General features: G+C 72.9%; 2 protein-coding genes across 9 annotated transcripts; one reads left to right on the forward strand and one right to left on the reverse strand.

The window, feature by feature from the left end:
- Positions 1-4,133: 4,133 nt before the first annotated feature.
- On the reverse strand, positions 4,134-5,281 carry FAM110A (family with sequence similarity 110 member A). The gene has a single exon (XM_068912144.1). It carries the CDS (start codon positions 5,228-5,230, stop codon positions 4,142-4,144), a length of 1,089 nt encoding a protein of 362 aa, XP_068768245.1. The 5' UTR covers positions 5,231-5,281; the 3' UTR covers positions 4,134-4,141.
- An 8,192-nt stretch (positions 5,282-13,473) lies between these two features.
- Positions 13,474-17,645, forward strand: SLC52A3 (solute carrier family 52 member 3). 8 transcript variants are annotated; one of them, XM_068912756.1, is made up of 6 exons: positions 13,474-13,719; positions 14,230-14,493; positions 14,714-14,874; positions 15,477-16,525; positions 16,875-16,998; positions 17,109-17,645. In XM_068912756.1, the coding sequence occupies exons 4-6, from the start codon at positions 15,498-15,500 to the stop codon at positions 17,319-17,321; spliced, it is 1,365 nt and encodes a 454-aa protein (XP_068768857.1). In that variant the 5' UTR covers positions 13,474-13,719; positions 14,230-14,493; positions 14,714-14,874; positions 15,477-15,497; the 3' UTR covers positions 17,322-17,645. The 8 variants fall into 8 exon arrangements, with proteins under 8 accessions (XP_068768857.1, XP_068768854.1, XP_068768855.1 ...); XM_068912753.1 differs by having other exon boundaries at positions 13,590-13,719; positions 14,205-14,523; positions 14,700-14,874; XM_068912754.1 differs by having other exon boundaries at positions 13,590-13,719; positions 14,205-14,523.
- The last annotated feature ends 1,691 nt before the right edge of the window (positions 17,646-19,336 follow it).

Raw genomic sequence — 19,336 nt, forward strand, 5'->3', positions numbered from 1 at the left:
TGCACCGTGCAGACCCCGGCCCCGCGGCTCGGCGCTCCGTGCACGCACCGTGCAGACCCCGGTCCCGCCACTCGGTGCTCCATGCATGCACCGTGCAGACCCCGGCCCTGCAGCTCGGCGCTCCGTGCACGCACCGTGCAGACCCCGGCCCCGCCACTCGGTGCTCCATGCATGCACCGTGCAGACCCCGGCCCCGCGGCTCGGTGCTCAGTGCACGCACCGTGCAGACCCCGGCCCCGCGGCTCGGTGCTCAGTATACGCACTGTGCAGACCGCAGCCCCGCAGCTCAGTGCTCAGCGCTGGGAGGGAGCCGCGGGAAACTTCAGGCGCTGGCGGCGCAGGCGGGCAGAGCCGTGGCCCTGGGGCCGTGCCGGCGCACGCGCCCGGCTGCACACGCAGCAGCAAAGCAATAAAACTTTTTCACTTCTTACCCTCAAAGCCGTCTCAAGGCATCAGCTAATTAACAGTGCTCAAAACCCGTGACACAGCGGGCACCCTCGGGAAGATGCTCCTCAGGGAAGCTGCGCGTAATAAAAAAAGGCGACTGCAAGAAGGGCAGGACTGCCTGGGGGTCTCTGCCTCCAGGGGGTCCCGCAAACCCACCGGTGCCTCCCTCTGCGGAGGGTGTTTCGGGGGCCGCGGCACCCCTCGCCCGCCCGGCGCGCTGCACGGGGCTCGGGCCGAGCGCACGGCCGCGTTTCGCCTCGGCACGTCTCCTCTCGGGCCGCGGACCGCCGCCGAGGAAAGCGGCTGCTCCCCGTCCTCAGCCGGCCGCGGAGGACGGCGCCTGCAAGGGTCGGGGCCCCCCGCGCCCCGAACCGGGGGCCCACTAGGCCGGGCCGAGGGGAGGGGGACGGCGCGCCAGCCGTGCCCCTCGCTATAAATAGCGGGTGGGCTCAGCTGCGGCTCTGCAGGGAAACCGGAGCCGGCGGCGGGACAGCTGCCGGGGAAAGCGATGGGGAGAGCGGGCGCCGAGGAGCAGCGCCTGCGGCCGCCCTGCTGTCCCCAAAAGGGATGCGGATCGGGGGGGGGGGGGGGGCGTCCTCCGCAGGGCCTCGCTGGGGCCGTGCCAGGCTCTGCCAGCGTCGGGCAAGGCCGGCGGCGTTCACCGCGGGCAGGCACATGCGTGTGCTGGGCTGGGCGAGCAGAGCCTCGGGCGTGTGATCCTCCCCCCGTGCGCGCCTCTGCATGCGTGCGTGCACACACATGCACATGGACACGTGCACACACACACATGTGCATGCACACATGAGCACACATGGACGCATACGCACATGGACACATGGACATACATGCACATGCATGGACACATGGACACACACGGACACATGCACACACGGGCACATGCACACACGGGCACACATGCACATGCACCTGCATGCACACATGGACACACATGCACATGGACACGTGCACACACACACACGAGCATGCACACATGGGCACATATGCACATGGACACATGTACATATGTGCACATGCATGCACACATGGAAACACGTGCACATATGGACACACATGCACACACGCATGCATGCACACACAGAGGCACATGTACACCCACACATGTGCATGCACACACACATGCACACGCACACATAAGTGCATTTCCAGCCTTCACGTGACATTAGCCCAGAGGCGAAGGAGAAGGGGACCTGCCACCAGCAGCGGTTGGGCCAGCGGCGCTGGGGGGGCCACGGCGGGGCCGCTGCCAGGGTTGAGTCGGCCGGGAGCCCCCTCTCCTCGGCGGCAGCAGGTAAATTTAGATCAAGCCCCGCTGAGGAATTCGGCAGCACAGCCGGCCCCGGCCCGGGCATCAGCCGGGCTGGGGATCCGGTTCCCACAGAGCATTCCCCGCGGCTAAAAGCAGCCCCGAGCGCGGGGCCGCGGCCAAGGGGACACGCTGCCCTCGGGCTCGGGGGCCGTCACCCGTGCCCGGGCGCCGCGCTCCTGCGGCAGCCCTCGCCACGCCGGGCACGGTCCCCCCGGTGCCACCTCCCGCCCTCCCCGCTCGCGGCGCCACGGCTCCCGGCCCGGCGGCGACTCGCCGAAGGGGCACCGCTCCGCCGCCGCGCCGGCTCCCGGTGTGTCGGCCCGCGCCGCGCACCTGCAGCAGCCGGCTCTCCCGAGACGCCGCCGTGCCCGCGCCTGGCTGCCGGCGGACGCTCTGCCAGCATGGCAGCAGCAGCGCGCCCAGCCCTGGCTGCCAAGCCGCCCCTTGCAGAGCCGGGACGTGCGGGGCCGGCGGCGCGGAGCGCAGCGGGGGGCCGGCAGCCCCCCGTTCGCGGCGACGCCGGAGGCTGCAGCAGGGCCGGCGGCGGGCAGCCGGCTCGGGGCGTCCCGGGGCGCGTTGCTGCCCGTGCCAAGGAGCGCCGGCGGGCGCGGGGAGCCGCGGGAGAGCCGGGCGGGCGGCAGGCGCGAGGCCGGGCGCGGGGGCTGCCGGGAGAGCACACCCGGGCGCTTTTCATCTTCAAAGCGCTCCGCGCCCCTGCTTTCATCCGCGCGCCTCCGCAGCGCGCCGGGGAGGTCCCCGCTATCGCTCCCCGCATCGGGCAGCCCGGCAGGGGAAGGGACCCGGCCACCTTGGGAGGCGCCTGCCGGCGCGGGGAGCGGAGCCCTCCCGCCCGGCTCGGCGCTCCCGGGGCTTCCCGCGGCCGGGACCTGCCGGCACACGCACGCCCACCGTGCCGTGCCGTGCCCGCGGGGCCCCGCGCCGGCACGCCGCAGCGCGGCAGGTCTCCGAGGGCGCTCGCCGCTCTGCACCAGCCGCCCGGCCCCCGTGGCGGCACGAGCCTTGCGCCCGGGTGCAGGAGAGGGTCCCCCGGAGCCGCGGGCGTCTGCGGGGAGCCCACCCCGGCCCGTTCTCCCCCAGCTGCAGAGACAGCGACACACACGGCCTCCAAAGCACAGACCTTTAATAAAAGCAGCTGCATTACTACTCCTTTGTTGTCGTTGTTACAGATCAAACTTCAGCAAAAACAGTAGAAACGAGGAAGAGACCGACAGAACCAGCTTCATAAATAACAGGACACAGCGTAGCCAGATCCTGGGGGCTTTTTTGCTTGCCAACATACAAAAAAAAGAGATAAAAAGACACGCAGACCCACGCACAGGCCTGGGTCACTCGAAGAGGAGCCCAAGTTTGGCCTCCCTGGCAGAGCATCCGCGTTCCCCAAACCGTTCAGCATTAAAAGGCGGGCTGCAATGGGACCCGGGAGCGCTGCCTCCTCTTCTGGGCGAGGAACCGTCCCGCTAGCCGCCCACGGAGGAGCCCGCCGCTCGCCGGGCAGGCAGCGGGGACTGGGCTGGGGGCACGCGCTCCCGCGGCGCCCCACGCCGGGAGGGCCAGCTCCTGCCCCGTGCCCCCCGCTGCTCCGAGCAGGCACGGCGGGGTCCACCCAGCTTGCTCTGCCCTTGCAAACACCACCAAACACAGGCCAGGAGGTGGACGGTGCTCCAGGGCATCCGGAGGAGCCACGGGCAGGTGCACGGCATCTCACGGGAGATGGGAGCATCTTCCCAGCCCCGGGGCCGGCCCGTGCGCGGCCGCTCGCGGGAGAGGGACAGGGCAGCGCGTTCCCGGCCCCGGGGCCGGCCCGTGCGCGGCCGCTCGCGGGAGAGGGACAGGGCAGCGCGTTCCCGGCCCCGGGGCCGGCCCGTGCGCGGCCGCTCGCGGGAGAGGGACAGGGCAGCGCGTTCCCGGCCCCGGGGCCGGCCCGTGCGCGGCCGCACACCCCGCAGCGCAGCGCGAGCTCAGCAGCTGCAGACAGGCCATCTGCTCTCCGACCCGGCTCTTCGCTGCTGGCTTAGGGATTTTAGAGAGCCAGATCCACGGGGAAGCAAAGCTCTCCCCAGGCCGGGGAGGACACAGGGCCACCACGAAGTGCCTGAGCACCCGCCTGGCCACAGCCTGGCTGAAATCCCCCCTCTTGCTTGGGCCCAGCCTGTGGATCTGCAACTGCCAGTGTAGGACAGGGGCAGGGCAGGAGGGGCCAGGGGCCAAATTTGAGGGTCCCATAACAGTCAAGACATCCCAGGGGCACAGCCTGCACCACCCGAGGGCTCGGACATCGTTTCCTCCCCATCCCGCATCCGCGGCGCACACGCACACGCACGCTCGCTCAAAACCTCGGCCCCGGCACTATACGTTGGAGACCTTCTGGGGCTCCCTGGCTTGCCGCAGTCCGTAGAGCCACTTGATGACGCGGGCGTTGCGCTCGACGACGGAGATGCCGTAGGGCATGCGCTCGGCCGGCCGGTCCTCGAGGGTGGCGGCGCTGCGCTGCGAGCGGGCGCCCTCCGAGCTGGCCGTGCTCACGCTGTGAAACTTGACGGACACGATGTCGGAGGCGGCCCGGGCGAAGCGCTCCACGCCAATGTCCTGCACCTCCTCGGGGTCGAGGCCGCAGTAGTTGAAGAAGCGCTCCAGGTCGGCGGTGGCCCGGGAATAGCGGTCGCTCAGGTCCGACTTGGAGCGGTGCAGCAGGGTCTGGCGGCGGGCGCTGTCGGGGCGCCCGTCGCGGGGGCTGCGGCCGGGCGAGCTCAGCGAGCCGGCGGGGGGCACGCCGCTGCTGCGGGCGGGCGACGCCGGCGCCGGCACGGCGGGGGCCACCCTGGCCCGCAGAGCCCCGCAGGGCCGCACGTCCACCCGGCGCACGGCCACCGTGCCGGAGGGCTTGCAGCCGGCGGAGCCCTCGGACAGCTTGCTCGTGCTGTCGGCGGGGCCCGGGGGCCGCGGCGCCGCAGCCTGCCCGCCCGCCTCCCTGCCCGGCCCCTCCGGCCCCTCCGCTTTCCACTTGCGCTCCCGGCCCAGCGGGCTCTCCGCCTTGGGGAAGGGGCTGTCGCAGATGTTGATGAGGTTGTTGAGGATCTCCAGGTTGAGGGAGGTCTTTGGCCCGGCGGGCTCGGCGCGGCGGGGCCCCGGCGGCGCCCTGCGGCTGGGGGTGAGCATGGTCCGGCGCACGCCCGGCGCAAAGAGGGGCTGCTTGAGCAGCAGCGGCTTCACGGGCTCCTGCTTGGTGCTGGCGACCTGCTGGCTCTTCACGTACTTGGCCTTGTCGGCCTCCAGCCTCTCCACCGCGCTGGGCTTGCGGGCGCCGGTCTCCGCTTGCCGTCGGAAGTACTCGGGGCCCTTGTTGAGGATGCGGAAGGGCATGGCCGAGGTGAAGGGCGCCGCCGCCGTCGCCATCCCCTTCATCACGTCGCCGGCCTGCAGGGTCTCCACGGGCATGGTCCCGGCCGGCCGCGCCGTCCCACGCCGCCCGCTGCCCCCGGCCGCCGGGCCGCGGCACCCATCCAGGGTCGCGCCGCGGGGGCGCCCGGCGGCGGTGCCGAGGCGGGACGCGGGCCCGGGCGGCGGATCCCGCGGCGCGGGTCGGGCGGCGATGCTGCGGGCAGCGTCCGGCCCGGGGCCACGCGACGCCGGCTGCAAAGAGGGATCGGTGTGACGGGTGGCGGCGTGGGCCGGGGTCCCCGCGGCCGCCGGGCGCTGGCCGTCCCGAGCGCCGCCGCTCGCTCGCCCACCCGCCGGCACCAGACAAAGGCGCGAGCGGGCGCGCGAGCGGGCTGTGCGGAGCCGCTCGGTCTGCGCCGCGCAGCCCGCCGAGGCCAGCGCCCGGCTTCCTATTTCAAGGCAGGGACCACGCCTCCGCCAGCCACCGAGGCGTCCCCGAAACGTCCCCCCGGCCAATCCGCGCAGCAAGCCTGCTTCAAACGGCGCCTTGGCCAATGGGGCCGCCGGCAGCGCGCCCCAAACGCAGCTAGCCCAGCGACGGAGCGAGGAGAGGGAGGCGAGCGGTGGTGGCATCGCCTGCCCCGCAGCCCCCGGGGACGCCTGGCGCCCCCAGCCCGCCGGCCGAGGGGTGCCCGGCCCCGCCGCGGGCCGGCTCGGTCCCGCCGCCCCCTCCGAGGCTGGGGGGCAGGCTGCCTTATCGCTCTTCCTCCGGCCAACTGAGCCCCGTCTCCTCCGGGAAGCGGGGAGCAAGGATGCTGCTGGTTTGCAGGGGGGGAAACCAGAGCCCGGCCCCCCCGTGGTCCCCCGCCGACGCCGCACGGCTGCCCCACGAAACCCCGCTCCCGGAGGGCGCGTGGTGGGGCCGGCTCCGTCCCGGGGTTCAGGCACGTTGCCGGGCCCTTTCCCTCGGCCAGGCGGATCTGCAACCCTGCAGCCCGCCCGGAGCTGCAGCCACGGAGGCGGGGGGGCGAAGGCCGCGCGACGGGGGCTCCCGCACGCCAGGCTGGGCCGGCCCAGCGCAGGGTGCTGGGGACCCCGGCGCCCCCACACGAGTGGGGAAAGCCCCCAAGGAGCCAGGGGAGCTGGAGCAGCTCACGGGCTCCCTGCCCAGCGCGCGGGGTGCCTCGCTGCCCCCCACCCTCGGGCCCCTCTGGAAAGCCCCCGGGGGGGTTTCCTGCTATGTTTTCCCATCCGGCATGTGCCAGGAGCCGTGCGGAGCCCTGGATCCGCGCTGGAGACCCGGGAACCTCATGTCCTTGGGCCTCCGCCAAGCCCAACAGGCGCAGCGGCCTTCCCCAAGGGTGCGGAGGGGCAGCGGCCGCCGGCGGTTTTGGGGGGGGGGGGGGGGCCGCACCCGCTGCAGCCCTCCCGCCCCGCGGCCACCGGCGCCGCTGCGCTCGGGGCCGGGCTCGGCGACCGCGTCCTTCCCGGGGAGGGACAGCGGGGACCGCCACCGCGGCGGCGCTTTCCGAGCGCCCCAGCCCTGCCGGCCGCCTCCGGCCCTGCTCCGCGCTGGGCGCAACCTCCGCTCTGCCCCGCAAAGCCCCGGGGTCCCGGCTGCACCGGGGGGGGGGGGGGGGGCTGCACCGGGGGAGTGCACCGGGAGGAGGGGGGGGTGCACCGGGGGGGGGGGGGGGCCGCGCTGAGAGCCCGCCGATCCGGTCCGCAGCTGCCGCGGGAACCCCTCCCGCTCCCCCCACGGCGCTCGGGGGGCCGCGGCGGGGGCGGTGCTGCAGCCCGGCCGAGGGGCCGCGGGTGGGCGCCGGCAGCCCCGGCCTGCCCGGTTCGCCGTGCGAGCAGGCGGCTCGAGCAAGCGCAGGACTTACCGGGCGGGGGGCGGCCGCCGGGCGGGCCGGCGGTGCCGGTGCGCGGTGCGCGGAGCCCGGGCGCGCTGGCGGGGCGGCGGCGGCCGCGGAGCCCGGAGCGCGGAGCGCACCTGCGGCCGCGCTACCTGCTCGCACCACTTCCTGCTCGCCGCGCTACGGCGCCGTGCTCGGCGCGGCCCCCCCGCGCTGCCCGGCCCCGGGCTGCAAAGGCGGCGGGGGGTCCCGGCCGCCCCCCCCCCCCCCCCCCCGCGGCTGGCCGCCGCCGTCCCTCGCCTCGCCGCCCCGCGGCGACAGTGCCAGCTGACCCGGAAAGTGTCGGCGGGGAGCCGGCGGGGACAGCTGGGGACGGTCTCGGCCCCCCCCGGCCCCGCGCCCCGGCGGAGGCTCTCTGCACCCCTCTGGGGAGCCCCGCGCCCCGCAAACGGGGCTGCCGGCGGCGCCGAGCACCGACACGCTCGCTGAGCAAGACGGGGAGACGCGGGGCCCCGTCCCTGCTGCCGAAGGACCCCGGGGGAAAGCGGGGCCAGGCGGTGCTCGGGGCACGGCCGAGCCCCACGGCCCGGCTAGCGGGCCGAAAGACGAGGGGGCGGAGGGGAGACGCCCCGGGGGAAAGGCCAGCTGCAGCCTGCCCCGCGCCCCATCCCGGCTGCCCCGCGAGCAGGAACCGCCGTCAGCTTCCGCCCGAGGCCCCGCGTCCCCCAGCCCCGCTCGAGGCGGGACACGAGCGCCTGACTCAGCCCTGCGCCGGGAGCGCCCGCGCAGCGAAACCCCGCGTGCCCGGCGCTGCCTGGCTCCGTGCCAGCTCTGTGACAAACACGGCCCCGGCCCTGGGGGGCGGCTCAAGGTGCCCCCCGGGGCCCTGGGGCGGGGGACGAGGACGCAGGGCTGCAGAGCACAGCCGGCCGCGGCCCAACGGAGGGATTGCGGCACGGCGCGGGCTCTCCTTCCCTGCCGGCGAGGGCCGGCCAGCGGCGACGGGGCCCGGCCGGCCGCGCAACCCGCCGCTCCGCATTCCTGCCGCTGGAGAGCCGCCAGCCCTGGCACCGGCCGCCGAGCAGGCACCGCGGCGCCGAGCCGTGGCAGGCGGCTGTGCGCAAGCCGCCCTCCAAACCGCCCCGAAAACAAAGCGACGTTATCGCGTCCCCTGAGCGCTGAGGGCGCTCGGCGGCCCGGGTGCCAGGGCTGCCAGCCTGGCTCGTGCCCGGGCAATGCCAGGCCGTGGCCCCGGCTCGTCGCCCTCCCAGCCTGAGGCAGCCGAGCGGGGCTGGCTTTGCTGCATCTGATAACCTCCTCCGCCCGAGGCCGCTCCTCCGAAAAGGCAGGCTGGGAGAGGTGCCAACCCGCCCCCTCGCTGGGTGCCCCCGGCCCTGCGATGCCCGGCCAGCGAGCCCGGCAGCACCCAGCGGGGGACCGGCACGCGGGGCTGCAGCTGGGGCCACCTCCGCCTCCAGCACCTACCTGGCTCTGCCCCGGGACGCGGCAGCTCGCTGGTCACCGTGCGGGCCGCCGAGCGGCTTCTCCCCGCGCTCGGCCGGGGGGTTGTGCTCGTCCCCGGAGCCTCCTCCTCCGTGAGCAACGTCCTCACCTTCCTCCCCCTTGTTCGCGGGTGCTGGAGCGGATCTGCCGAAACCGCGCTGCTCTGAGTCAGCGCCGGGCGAGAACGCCCTGCGAGGCAGCGCGGCGCCGGCGAAGCACCCTCGCGCCCCGCTCGGCTCGCAGAGCCCAGGCGCAGCCCCGGGCCCGCTGGTCCGAGGCAGGTTTGGGGGATGTTTGGTCCCGGAGACCTCGGCAGAGGTCTTGCTGCCCTGGCACCTAATGCCTGGCCGGGCCTGCCCTGCGTGGGGACGGGGCAGCTCCCCTCCTGCTCGGCTCCCCGAGTTTGCCCGGCCCGAGGTGCACACGCTGCCACATCCGCCTCCGCTCTCCCGGCTCGGGGGTCCTTGTCATGCCGCCGAGGCGGGTTTTACGCCGGCAGTGAGGTTGCTGCGGGGAGAGCCGGCGGTTCCCAGGAAAGGGCTCGTGCGGTTGTGCCGGGGAGCCGGGGAGCTCCCTCCCGGCTCTGCTGCTCTCGACCGGCACGACCAGGCGGCAGGGCCTGCTCTTATTTGCAAAACTCACTTTGTTTTTCTGGGACACGTATTTGTCCAGCCCTTCTCAAAGGGAACCGCAGTGCTTGACTGTCCGACCTCCCTCCAGGTACACCCTGAACCTCCGCTTACGCATGCTTTAACAAGACGCAAAGGTGGCTGGCTTGGGACAACCAGATCGACTGCATTTCCCAGCCCTTCGGAGAAGTCTCCACCATCACCTCCGCTCCCCTCTGCCGCTCACAACCGCAAACATGTCAGCAGAAACAGCTCAGGGAGCCGGTCCTGCCTGAGGCCGCGACGCCGGCGCAGGGTGCGGGCAGCCTCGGCCTCTCCCCGTGCCCCGTCACCGGCGCTGCCCGAGGGTCCCGCGCACGCGGCGCAGCCGGGGCTGCTCGGTGACCACCAACGCCGCTTTCCAAGCGGGCCGGGCTGGGCTGCCCAGCTCCCGGCCGGCCCGGGACCCCGCGCGGGGCACTCAGCAATAACCCTGCGCAACAAACTCCAAACGGCTTTAATACCCGAGTAAAATAAACTGGAACGACCGATGGCATCGTCTCTAGGAGATGCTGCTGGTTCGAGGCTGAGCCAGCCGGGACTGGGGCCATCCTGGCGCTGAGAGCGGAGGGGACCCTGCGAGGCGCCGGCTCCTCGTCCCGCGCGGCAGGGACCGGGGCGGACCCACGGCGCAAGCGGGGTGAAGGCCTGGAGCAGGGCCACCGAGCTGCCAACTGAGCTGGGAACCGGGCGGATCGGCTGGCCCAAGCCTAGTGCCGGGGTGCTGCGGGGGTCCCTGCCAGGCGCCGGGGCAGCGGCCAGCCTGGCCCGGCCCCTCGGTGAAGAGCAGCTCGCCGTGGCGGGGACGAGCTGCCGGCCTGCGAAGCAACGCGCAGCCCGAGCTCAATTAAAGCAGTGCATTTTTTAAACTGCACTTGGAAGCAAGACAAGGAGCTGATGAAGGGAAAAGAGCCGAGTGAAGCACTGGAAAAACAAATGACTTCACCCCGGAGGGCTGCCCTGGCCCTTTGCAATCGTTTCGGCCGAAAGTGGATGCGCACGACCGGCGCAGCGCGGAGAGCCCCGAGCGGTGCTGCGGGCGAGGGCAGAGCAGCATCGCCCCGCGGGCTCAGCCGGCCGCGTCCCCCGCGTGCAGGCAGCGAGCGTGCCGGGGCGGCGGGCGGCTGCGGGCACTGCCCGGGCACGTCTGGGCCCTGGCGGCCGGCACTTTCGGGAGCAGGGCGTTGCAGCTGGCAGCGCCTCGCCCTCTCTGGGAATATCCCGGATGGCTTTCGGGGCCAGGCAGCCCGCCGGAGCAGCAGCTCGATGCCCGAGCGCAGCAGGAGGTGGCGGCTGGGACTGCAGAGCCGTCGCGCCTGCGCCAGGCTCGGCGTGGGGAGAGGCCCATGCTGCGCGTTAGACGGGGGCAATCTGCGGGTGAGAGCCAGCGCCTCCTTTTGCACTTGGCTCAACATCTGTCCCGAAGGTCCCGGAGCACGGACGCACTGGGGCTGGCTCCCCGCACGCGCCGCTTTGAGGACGCCCAGGAGCCAAACGCAGCCGTGGAAGAGCGAAAACGGGGCCCAGTGGCCAGCTCCCGCCGGAGGTGCTGGGAGATGGGTGCCGGAGCGGGACCGTCCCTGCCTGCGCGGGAAGGAGCAGGTGCTGCAGCGCGGCACTGGCGACCGTCGGCACCCAGCGGGACCATCGCGGGGGCACACGCGAGGGCTTCCCGGGTGGGCACGGGGCCGCGCACACAGCGCCCTGCAGCCGGCACCAGCCCCCGGCCGCAGCTCGCTCCTCGCCACCCCGTTGCATCGCAGCCCAGCGGTGCGGGGGGTCGGCGGCCCGCAGCCCAGCCCGGCCCTTTGATCCCCGGCAGCGCGTGCGCTCGCCTTATCCTGCTCCAGCCTCCCCCGCGCCGCTCGCGGGCCTGCCTCGCCGAGCGCTGCCCGGATAAGAAGCCCTTAGCAGCAGCGGCTGCGGGAAGCCATGCGGATAGCAGCGCGGCCGGGGGCTCGGCACGGCTCTTGGCAGAGCGAGCGGCGGTGCCCGCGGGGCGGCGAGCCCTGGCCGTCCCTTGTCCCACCTGCGCGCCCGCTCCTGCCTGCAGCCGCAGCCCCTCGCCCAGACAAGCTGCACGGCTGCGCAGCTGGGAAATCACCCCCACCCCGCTCCGCTGCCATCCCGGGCCGAGGACCCGGCTCTCGGCACGGCCCTGGCCGCAGCGAGCCATCGCCTTGCTCCGTGCCTCAGTTTCCCCAGCTGCAGGCCCTGCTCTCCCAGAGGGGGTCGGGGAACGGCTCTGCCTCCCCCAGCCCGGGGACGCCCTGCTGAAACGCTCTCGCTTTCATTCCCTGGCCTTTCCGCAGCTCAGCCCCCACCCGCCGTGCCCTGCCGTGGGGCCGGGGAGACGCGCAGGGCCCCACGCTCCGCGGCAGGAGCGGGCCGAGGGCACCGCCGCTGCCGCCCTCCTTCCCTGGGCGCCGTGTGAGCTCCGCAGCAGGGGACGCAGCCCCGGGGCAGCAGCCCGGCAGCCTCGTCCCCCCGGCCCGGCGCTGCGTGCTCCCTGCAAAGGCCCCGCGCGCGGCGCAGGGAGGTTTCCCCGGGGTTGGGGGACGAGGCTGCGTCGCTCCCGGGCGCCCTTGGCGCGACGGGGACGACGCTGCTCTCGCGCCGCGGGGACAAGGGGGCTGCGGGGGTGCCGGTGCGTGCGTCACCTCCCCGGCCCCGCGCAGCCGCCAGCCCCGCGGCGGGTCAGCAGCAGATGGAGGGTTCCCGGCGGGCGGCGGGGCTTTGTCTCCCGCCGCCCCGGCGCAGGCGAGCGGCTCTCCGCAGATGGCGGCGGCCGGGGGGAGCCCGCCGGGGCGGGGGCGCAGGCGACGGATGCCCTGGGGATCCGGCCCCTTTGTCGGGCTCTAACCTCTCGGCAGAGGCCCCTTCCCCACGGCACCGAGGCAGCAGCCTTTCAACTTTCAACTTGACCTGCTCCATTCACATGGAAATGGGATGCAAATGGGGCCGGGGAGCCGGGAGGGGGAAGGGGCCAGCGGCCGCAAGCTGCCGCCGGGACCCCGGCGCCCCAGCCGGGCTGGGCATCCCCCCGCCGGTCCGGGGGGCCAGCGCGGTCCCCAAGTCCCCCCCGGAGAATCGGGCCCCACCTGGAGATGGAGGCAGCCGCCTTCCCCTGCCCCGCGGCCGCCTCGCCGGCAGTCAGCTGAGGGGGATGGTTAAATACAGCCTCCGTCCGGGGGGCGTCCGGGGCCGGGTGCCCGGGGGGCTCCCGTCCCCTGGGAGGATGGGGAGGGGAGCAGGGAGCGCACCGGGCCGCGGCGTGCCCCACGGCGGGCGGCCCCTGCCCCTCGCCTCTCCCCCCCCAGCCCCTCTCCGAGGGGAGCTGGCGACCCGCTCCGAGGCGCCCGGCCAGCCTGCTGCACCGCTGCCCAGCGCCCGACCGCGTCCCCCCTGCACCCCGCTGGGTTTGGGAAGCGGCCCCAGCCCCGGCCGGCAGCGGGGGCGGTTTCCCGGGGCCGGTGGCCTGCCCCGGCCCGGCGAGGGCCCCTCGGCCAGGTACGGCGTGGTTGCCATCTGCGCCGGGAGGGGCGGCGGGGGCCCCGGCTGGCGGCTCAGCTGCACGGCGGGAGGCACAGCCGGCTCGGGCGGCCGCGGCTCGGCGCCTGTCGCCCCCACGGTGCACCCCCCCGCGCCGCCGCCGCTTAGGCTGGGAAGGGGCCTGGCCGCCGGCCCCGCGGCCCCCTTGCGCTGCCGAACCACACGCAGGACGGTCGCCGGCCCCCCCGCACCGGCCGAGAGCGTGGGGCCGGCGCCTCGCCGCGGGGGCATCCCCGCTGAGCAGGGACGCGGGAGGGGTGCAGGCCTGGCCAGGCACCCGGCAGGGCACCGGCGCAGCAGGGCCGCGGGCAGCCGGTCCCTTGCATGGGCAGCCCCTGCTCCTTGCGGAGCGCCTTGCAAACCGCTCTCCCAGCGACACCCTGTGGGTGCTGGGGGAAGAGCCCGTGCCGGGTGTCCCGGCAAGGCGGGTGCTGGGAAGGAGCAGCCGTGCAGCACGGGGAGCGCAGGCTCTGCCGTGCCCAGGCCCCCCCGGCCCCCGCTCAGCCGTGCTGGCTCCCGGGCCGTGCCGCAGTCCCACAGCCAGCACCCGCCCCGGCTGAGCACCCTGCGGCACCACGAGCCGCCGGCACGGGCCGAGCAGGGCCGGCGGGGTACCGAGGTGCGCGGCACACGGCAGCCCGCGCCCGAGGAGCATCCGCAGGCGATGCGTGCCGGGGAAAGGCCATGCCGCAGCCCGGCTCGGTGCTGCCCGTGGGACCCCGGGCAGCCCTCGCCCTGCCGGGATCCCCAGCAGCAGTAGCAGGCGCCAAAGCCCGGTGATATATGCACCTGCACGCTGCAGCCCGAAATAGGTGGGACGCAGTTCAGCAGGGACAAGTGCAAAGTACACGGAGCAGCCAAGGAGAACCCCCGGCACCCAGCCAAGCCGGGGTGCGCCGGGCCAGCGGCAGTTCGGCCGAGTGTGCCCCGCTGCGCGAGCGCAGGGCTGGCCCTCACCCCGGCGGTAAGTGGGGACGCGCGGGGGGCAGCAGCCCCCAGGGGCGGGAGCGGGCGAGGGGCTGAGCCGGCCCCGGGGCTGCCGGGAGAGGGCAGGAGGTGGCACAGCAGGAGCCCGGCCAGCGGGACCCAGGCTGGCCCTCGGGGAGGCCTGAGTCGGCGGCCGGGGGGCGGCTGCCCGCGGCCGAGCCGGGGTCTCTGGCGGAGACAGGTGAGCGGGGCACTGCCAGCGGGTCCCTCACCAACCTGGGGACATGGGCTGAGCTGGCAATATCCTGCGGCCCGTGAGCACGCGGAGGGGAGATCGGAGGCAGGGGGGGTCCCTGAGCCCCAGAGCCCCTCCAGCCACCCCCTGGGCTGGGGTGGCCCCAGCCCCTGCCCTGCGGGGGGACAGCCGGGACCGGAGCTGGTCCCTCTCCCCTGTGCCCTCTGCAGCCCTTAGGGCAGCAGGTTTCCTCTGTTCTTCTGTCTCATCGGCCCCTGCACCTGCAGCTGACCATGCCCGCTCGATGTGCAGCGCTCTGGAGACCTGCCGGCATCTCCCCACCCAGGATGGGCTTCCGGAAAGGTGACCTTGGAGTTTGCTCCTGAGCACACGGGGGAGAGCGCAGCGCCCCGCTCGGCCGTCCCCGGCCGCCGCGAGACGGGGGGACTGCCCGCCAGCCGGGTCGGGGTGAGGAGCGGGCTGGGGCCGGGGCCGCCCTGTTGTGCCCGCTCCGAGACGCTCCAGCACCGGGGACGCGCTCCCGCCTGCGTGGGGCCATCGGTTCCCGAAAGCGCGGTGAGTTCCCGCGTGGGAGATGCTGCGCAGGTACCCCATATTCGGGAGCAGGGCTGGGGCCGGGGGGAGCAGGCACGGGAGCCAGGGCGAGGTGGGAGCCGGCCTCACCACCAGCGTGGCAGGGCGAAGGGAGCCGGTGGCCGGGGCGGGCAGGGGATCCGGCGGCGGAGGAGGAGGTGGCTGACTCAGCTCCCTGGTATGAGCAGGCGCTGGTTTCCAGGTGGGGCTGCCGGGGCCCTTCTTCCCGCGGGCGCCAGAGCCTGCTGGGATTGCACAGGAAGGAGCTGGGAGCTGCTTCCCCTGCCCCGTGGTTGCTGTGCGAGGTGCAAGGCTTCAACCCCCAGGAGAGCGGAGCGGCTGCCCAGGCCCCTCTGCGCCCAGGTGAGAGCCCTGCACGCCCGTGCTGGGCTGCGCCGGGCCGCCAGCCGGGGCACTGCAGCGCGCCGGCAGGTCTTGGCCGGGCCAGGCTCCACCTCTGGTGCTGCTGAGCCCCAGCTGGCTGAGGACAGGGGGGTAGGACAGGGCTGGCACGGGGCAGACCCTGCACCATGCCCAGCGCGGGAAGGCCCCGAGCTGTTGGTTGCCGGGGAGCAGGGAAGGCTCCGCTGCGCCCGCCCAGGGCGTTCGCCATGAGACGGTCGGGCTGCTGGGCTAGGAGAACCTCTGTTCCCATCCCGTGCTTCGATCCCCTCCGTAAGGCTCATCCTCCCGTCCCTCAGCCGCAGCCGGACACGTGCAGCACCCAGCCAGGCGGCACCAGCTCCCGATGCCACGGGGACGCGGGATCCTGGCAGGGGCACCACCAGGTGCCAGCACGTCCTGCACCCACACGGCATTTCAGAGAGAAGATGCGGGAGGGGAAGCACAGGCTGCGTTCACAGGAGGCCGGGAATAGGGCCTGGCTGGTTGTGGGGGGCCGAGCTGTGCCCAGAGCAGAGCCACCCTGTCGCTGAGCCAAGCTTCTCTCCCGCTCTCCTCTGCAGCACGGCGCCCGGCCGTGAGCCATGGCACTGCTCACCCACCTGCTGGCCTGCATCTTCGGCACAGGCTCCTGGGTTGCCATCAACGGGCTGTGGGTCGAGCTCCCGCTGCTGGTGACGGTGCTGCCTGAGCAATGGGACCTGCCCTCCTACATCACCATCATCATCCAGATGGCCAATGTGGGGCCGCTCTTTGTCACCCTCATGCACCGCTTCAGGCCCGGCTTGCTCAAGGAGGTGGCTGTTATCTACGTGATCGTGTCCACGGGTGTCCTGGCCTGTCTGCTCCTGGCCTTCCTGTGGAGTTACACATCTCCCATTGCTGGGGTGCCCCACAGCACCGCGTTCCTGGTCCTCACCTTCTTCCTGTCCCTTGTGGACTGCACCTCCTCCGTCACCTTCCTGCCCTTCATGATGCAGCTGCAACCCCAGTATCTGACCAGCTTCTTCATAGGTGAAGGGCTCAGTGGGCTGATTCCTTCTCTCATCGCACTGGGCCAGGGCTCTGGCATTTCCAACTGTGTCAACGTCACCCATGTGGTCAACATCACCTCTGGCAATGAAACTACGGAGGGCAGTGTCTTCCAAATGGAGACCCGCTACCTCCCAGCCAACTTCTCCACCCTCGTCTTCTTCCTCCTCATGACTGTAATGATGCTGGCCTGCTTGGTGGCCTTCTTCCTTCTCAGCAGGCAGCCCAAGATGTGGGAGCTCTCGCAGCAGCACTTGTTTCCCGGCAGCATCATTCTGAGCTCATGTGATCAGGCTCCCGAGGACGGAGCTGGCTCCAGGTGTAGAGAAGTCTGCCCATGCCCGGAGGAAATCAAGCAGCCTGGGGAGGCCCGGCCAGAGAAGATCTCCTACTCTCTGGCCAAGCTTGCCTTCATCTACTTCCTCATAGTCTGGGTGAGCTCTCTGACGAACGGGGTCCTGCCGTCCGTGCAGTCCTACTCCTGCCTGCCCTACGGCAGCACGGCCTACCACCTCTCTGCCACGCTCAGCTCCATGGCGAACCCCCTCGCCTGCATCATTGCCATGTTCCTGCCCAGCAGGTGGGTCGCAGGGTCCCCGGGGGTCTGGCCCCCACGACAGCACAGGGCATTTCCAGGCTGGTTCTGCCCCAAGCGCAGCCCAATGGGGGTGGCCAGGGGGAGAAGCCAAGTGGGTTGAAGTCCTCGGGGGTCCCCAGACCAACGGGGTCAGCAAACCATCGGCCTTCTGCTGGGCAAGCAGAGATGACCAAGATAGGAGGATGGGGTCAGCACACAGCTCACCCAACTGGAAAGACCGGACCCACTGCCTGTGACGTGGATCTGGCCTCTCCCGCTGCGGCGAGTGGCCGTGCTGGGTGATGGGGCCGGGCTGGCAGCGCTCCCTGCATCACCGGTGTGTCCCTTGCAGGTCCTTGGCCCTGCTGGGCACCCTCACGGTGGCGGGGACGGGCTTTGGTGCCTACAACATGGCCATCGCGGTGATGAGCCCCTGCCCTCTCCTGCAGCAGTCCCAGTGGGGTGACGCCATCATTGTAAGTTGTGGTGCTCCCTCTCACCCGGGGACAGTCTGTGGGGCCGTCGCTGTGCTCTGGCATCGCCGCATTGTCCCCTGCCCCGCTGACCGCTCTCCTCCTGTACCCAGGTGCTCTCCTGGGTGCTCTTCACCGGGACGCTCTCCTACGTGAAGGTGATGGCCGGGGTGATCCTGCGGAGCCGCAGCCACAGCGCGCTGGTGTGGTACGGGGCCATGGAGCAGCTGGGCTCCCTCCTCGGGGCCGTTCTCATGTTCCCCCTCGTCAACGTTTACGGCTTCTTCAAATCCGCCGACTACTGCAGCCTGCAGTGCCCGGCGTGAGCGGGGCCGGGCGCCCGGCGGGGCCCCGCTGCCCGCGGCAGCCGGAGCGCAGCTGCGTCCACCAGGACCTGCCGGAGCAAACGGGGGCTGCGGAGCCCGACGGCGCCTGCGCGGCACCCGGGGAGCGAAGTGCCCGGGGACAGAGGGTCGCATCTGCCCATCTGGGTGGCGGGGAGCGGGACAGCTCTCGGGGTCATCCCGGGCTCTGCCTGACCCCGCGTGCTCTATGCCCACCGGCGGCTCCCTGCTCCCGCGCTCGCCCGGCGCCCCGGGAACGGGACGTCCCTGTCGCACGCGAACAAATAGAAGGCGTTTGCTCCCCGCTTTGGCCTGCTGCCCCCTCCCCACCGCCCTGCCCGGTCCCCACTGCCCAGGTTGGCAGGGAAGGTGCCTGCTTTCCTGCACGGCCCGGCAGCCCCTTTGCCCACCACCCTGGCACGCTCTGCTCCGAGGGCCCTAGCCCTCCTCGCCCCCCGTCTGTCCAGCGCCGTACGTCCGCCTGGCACCCGGTGCTGGGGCAGCCCTGCGGGGGGGATGCAACAGTCTTCCCTTCTGCCCCCCACGCACTCGCAGCTGCATCGGTCCCCCCAGCGCTGGCTGCGCCTGCCCCTAGAGCGGCCGGCCGGGAAGGCGGCTGCGGGGGGGCAGCGTCCCTGGGCCCCGGGCTGGCGGGTGGCAGTGCAAATGAGGAGCGGTCCCAGCGCGGTGCGAGAGGGGGATGCAGGTAGGAGGGGTGCTGACGGCCGCTCCGTGGGCTGGGGGGCTGCCTGCGTGACGGCCCGAGGGGCCGGGCGGGGGTGCGGGGCAGCCCCGAGCCCTGGGCCAGGCCGGCTGCTCGCAGTGGTGCAGCGGGGGGAGATGCGCCTTGCCCCCCTCCCCGCGGCTGCACCAGCATCCTCCGCTGTGCAGCTGCCCGCCCCGGTGCCCCGGCCCAGAGCACCCCAGCTCCGCCGGGGCCGGGGAGGAGCAGGGTGCCAGCTGCCAGCTTCAGCTCATCAATCACGGCCGCCGGGGAGGGGAGCGCCACCGTGGGCCTGACCCACTTAGCAGATGAGGAGCGTGGCAGCCCCTCACCCGGGCAGGGTGAATCGCAGCCCCCCCCCTCCCCAGCCCCAGCGCCATCGCGAGGCAGGTGAGGGGCTGGGCACAGCGCCTTCCCAGCGCCGTCCTCCCTCCGTGGCGCGGGCACCGGCCGGGCTGCGCCCGCAGGATCCCCTGCACATCTGCTGCCCCGGTGCGCGGCAGAGCAGGGACCGGGGGTGGGAAGCAGAGCTGCTGCCTCGGTGGGTCCTGCGTCCCCCCAGCATGCCAAGGTGTTGCTGAGCCCACCCCAGGAGCAGGGGGGACCCAGCCAGCAGCATTGCCAGGGCTCAGCTCTTGCCCGGGCAGAGCCTTCGCTGGGTGCCCCAGGGTGCCCGGCACCCCCTCTCTCTGTGCGCCCATAAGGACATCCCCAGCTCGAGCAGGTCTACGTGGGCGGGGGTAACTCAGTCTTGCTCGCTGCCAGCCGGAGAGGTGATCGAACCTGGGGTTACCCCAGTCCCCCAGACCCCGGTGCCCCCTGCAGCCAGGAGCAGCCCCCAGCTGCAGCAGGGCACAGGCCCCCTCCTGTCCCCCCTTCTTGCAAATTCTGCAAGCACCATCGGGCCAGGCTAGGGTCCCGGCTCGCCCCTCTCCGCCCAGCTGCTGTGCCCATGGCCCCTGCCCAAGACCCTGCAGGCAGCACCACCCCAGCAGCCGCCCAGGGGCCCCAGTCCCGCTGGCCTGCCCGTGCTGTCGGGGAGGACGGCAGCCGCCCCAGGCCCGCGGCAGTTTGCAGCCCGGTGCAGGGAGGAGAGACAAAGGCGGCTGGAGCAGGGCTGTGCCAGTGCCTGTGCCAACCCTGCCCCGGCATTGCTGTGGGGCAGACGGACCGGGGGTCTGGGGGCTTGGAGCCAGGGCTGGCCAAGTTGCATGGGGAAAGTCGTGGGGGAAAGGCCCTGGAAGCAGGTGGGAAACTGAGGCACAGTGGGGCA

This window comes from Struthio camelus, chromosome 18, assembly GCF_040807025.1.
Source record: "Struthio camelus isolate bStrCam1 chromosome 18, bStrCam1.hap1, whole genome shotgun sequence".
Taxonomy (NCBI): domain Eukaryota; kingdom Metazoa; phylum Chordata; class Aves; order Struthioniformes; family Struthionidae; genus Struthio; species Struthio camelus.

Coding starts and splice junctions, on each gene's coding strand:
- FAM110A (XM_068912144.1), bottom strand. CDS start 5,230: ATGCCCGTGGAGACCCTGCAGGCCGGCGACGTGATGAAGGGGATGGCG.
- SLC52A3 (XM_068912756.1), top strand. CDS start 15,498: ATGGCACTGCTCACCCACCTGCTGGCCTGCATCTTCGGCACAGGCTCC. Junction 16,526..16,874: donor GCCATGTTCCTGCCCAGCAG/GTGGGTCGCAGG, acceptor TGTCCCTTGCAG/GTCCTTGGCCCTGCTGGGCA. Junction 16,999..17,108: donor AGTGGGGTGACGCCATCATT/GTAAGTTGTGGT, acceptor TCCTGTACCCAG/GTGCTCTCCTGGGTGCTCTT.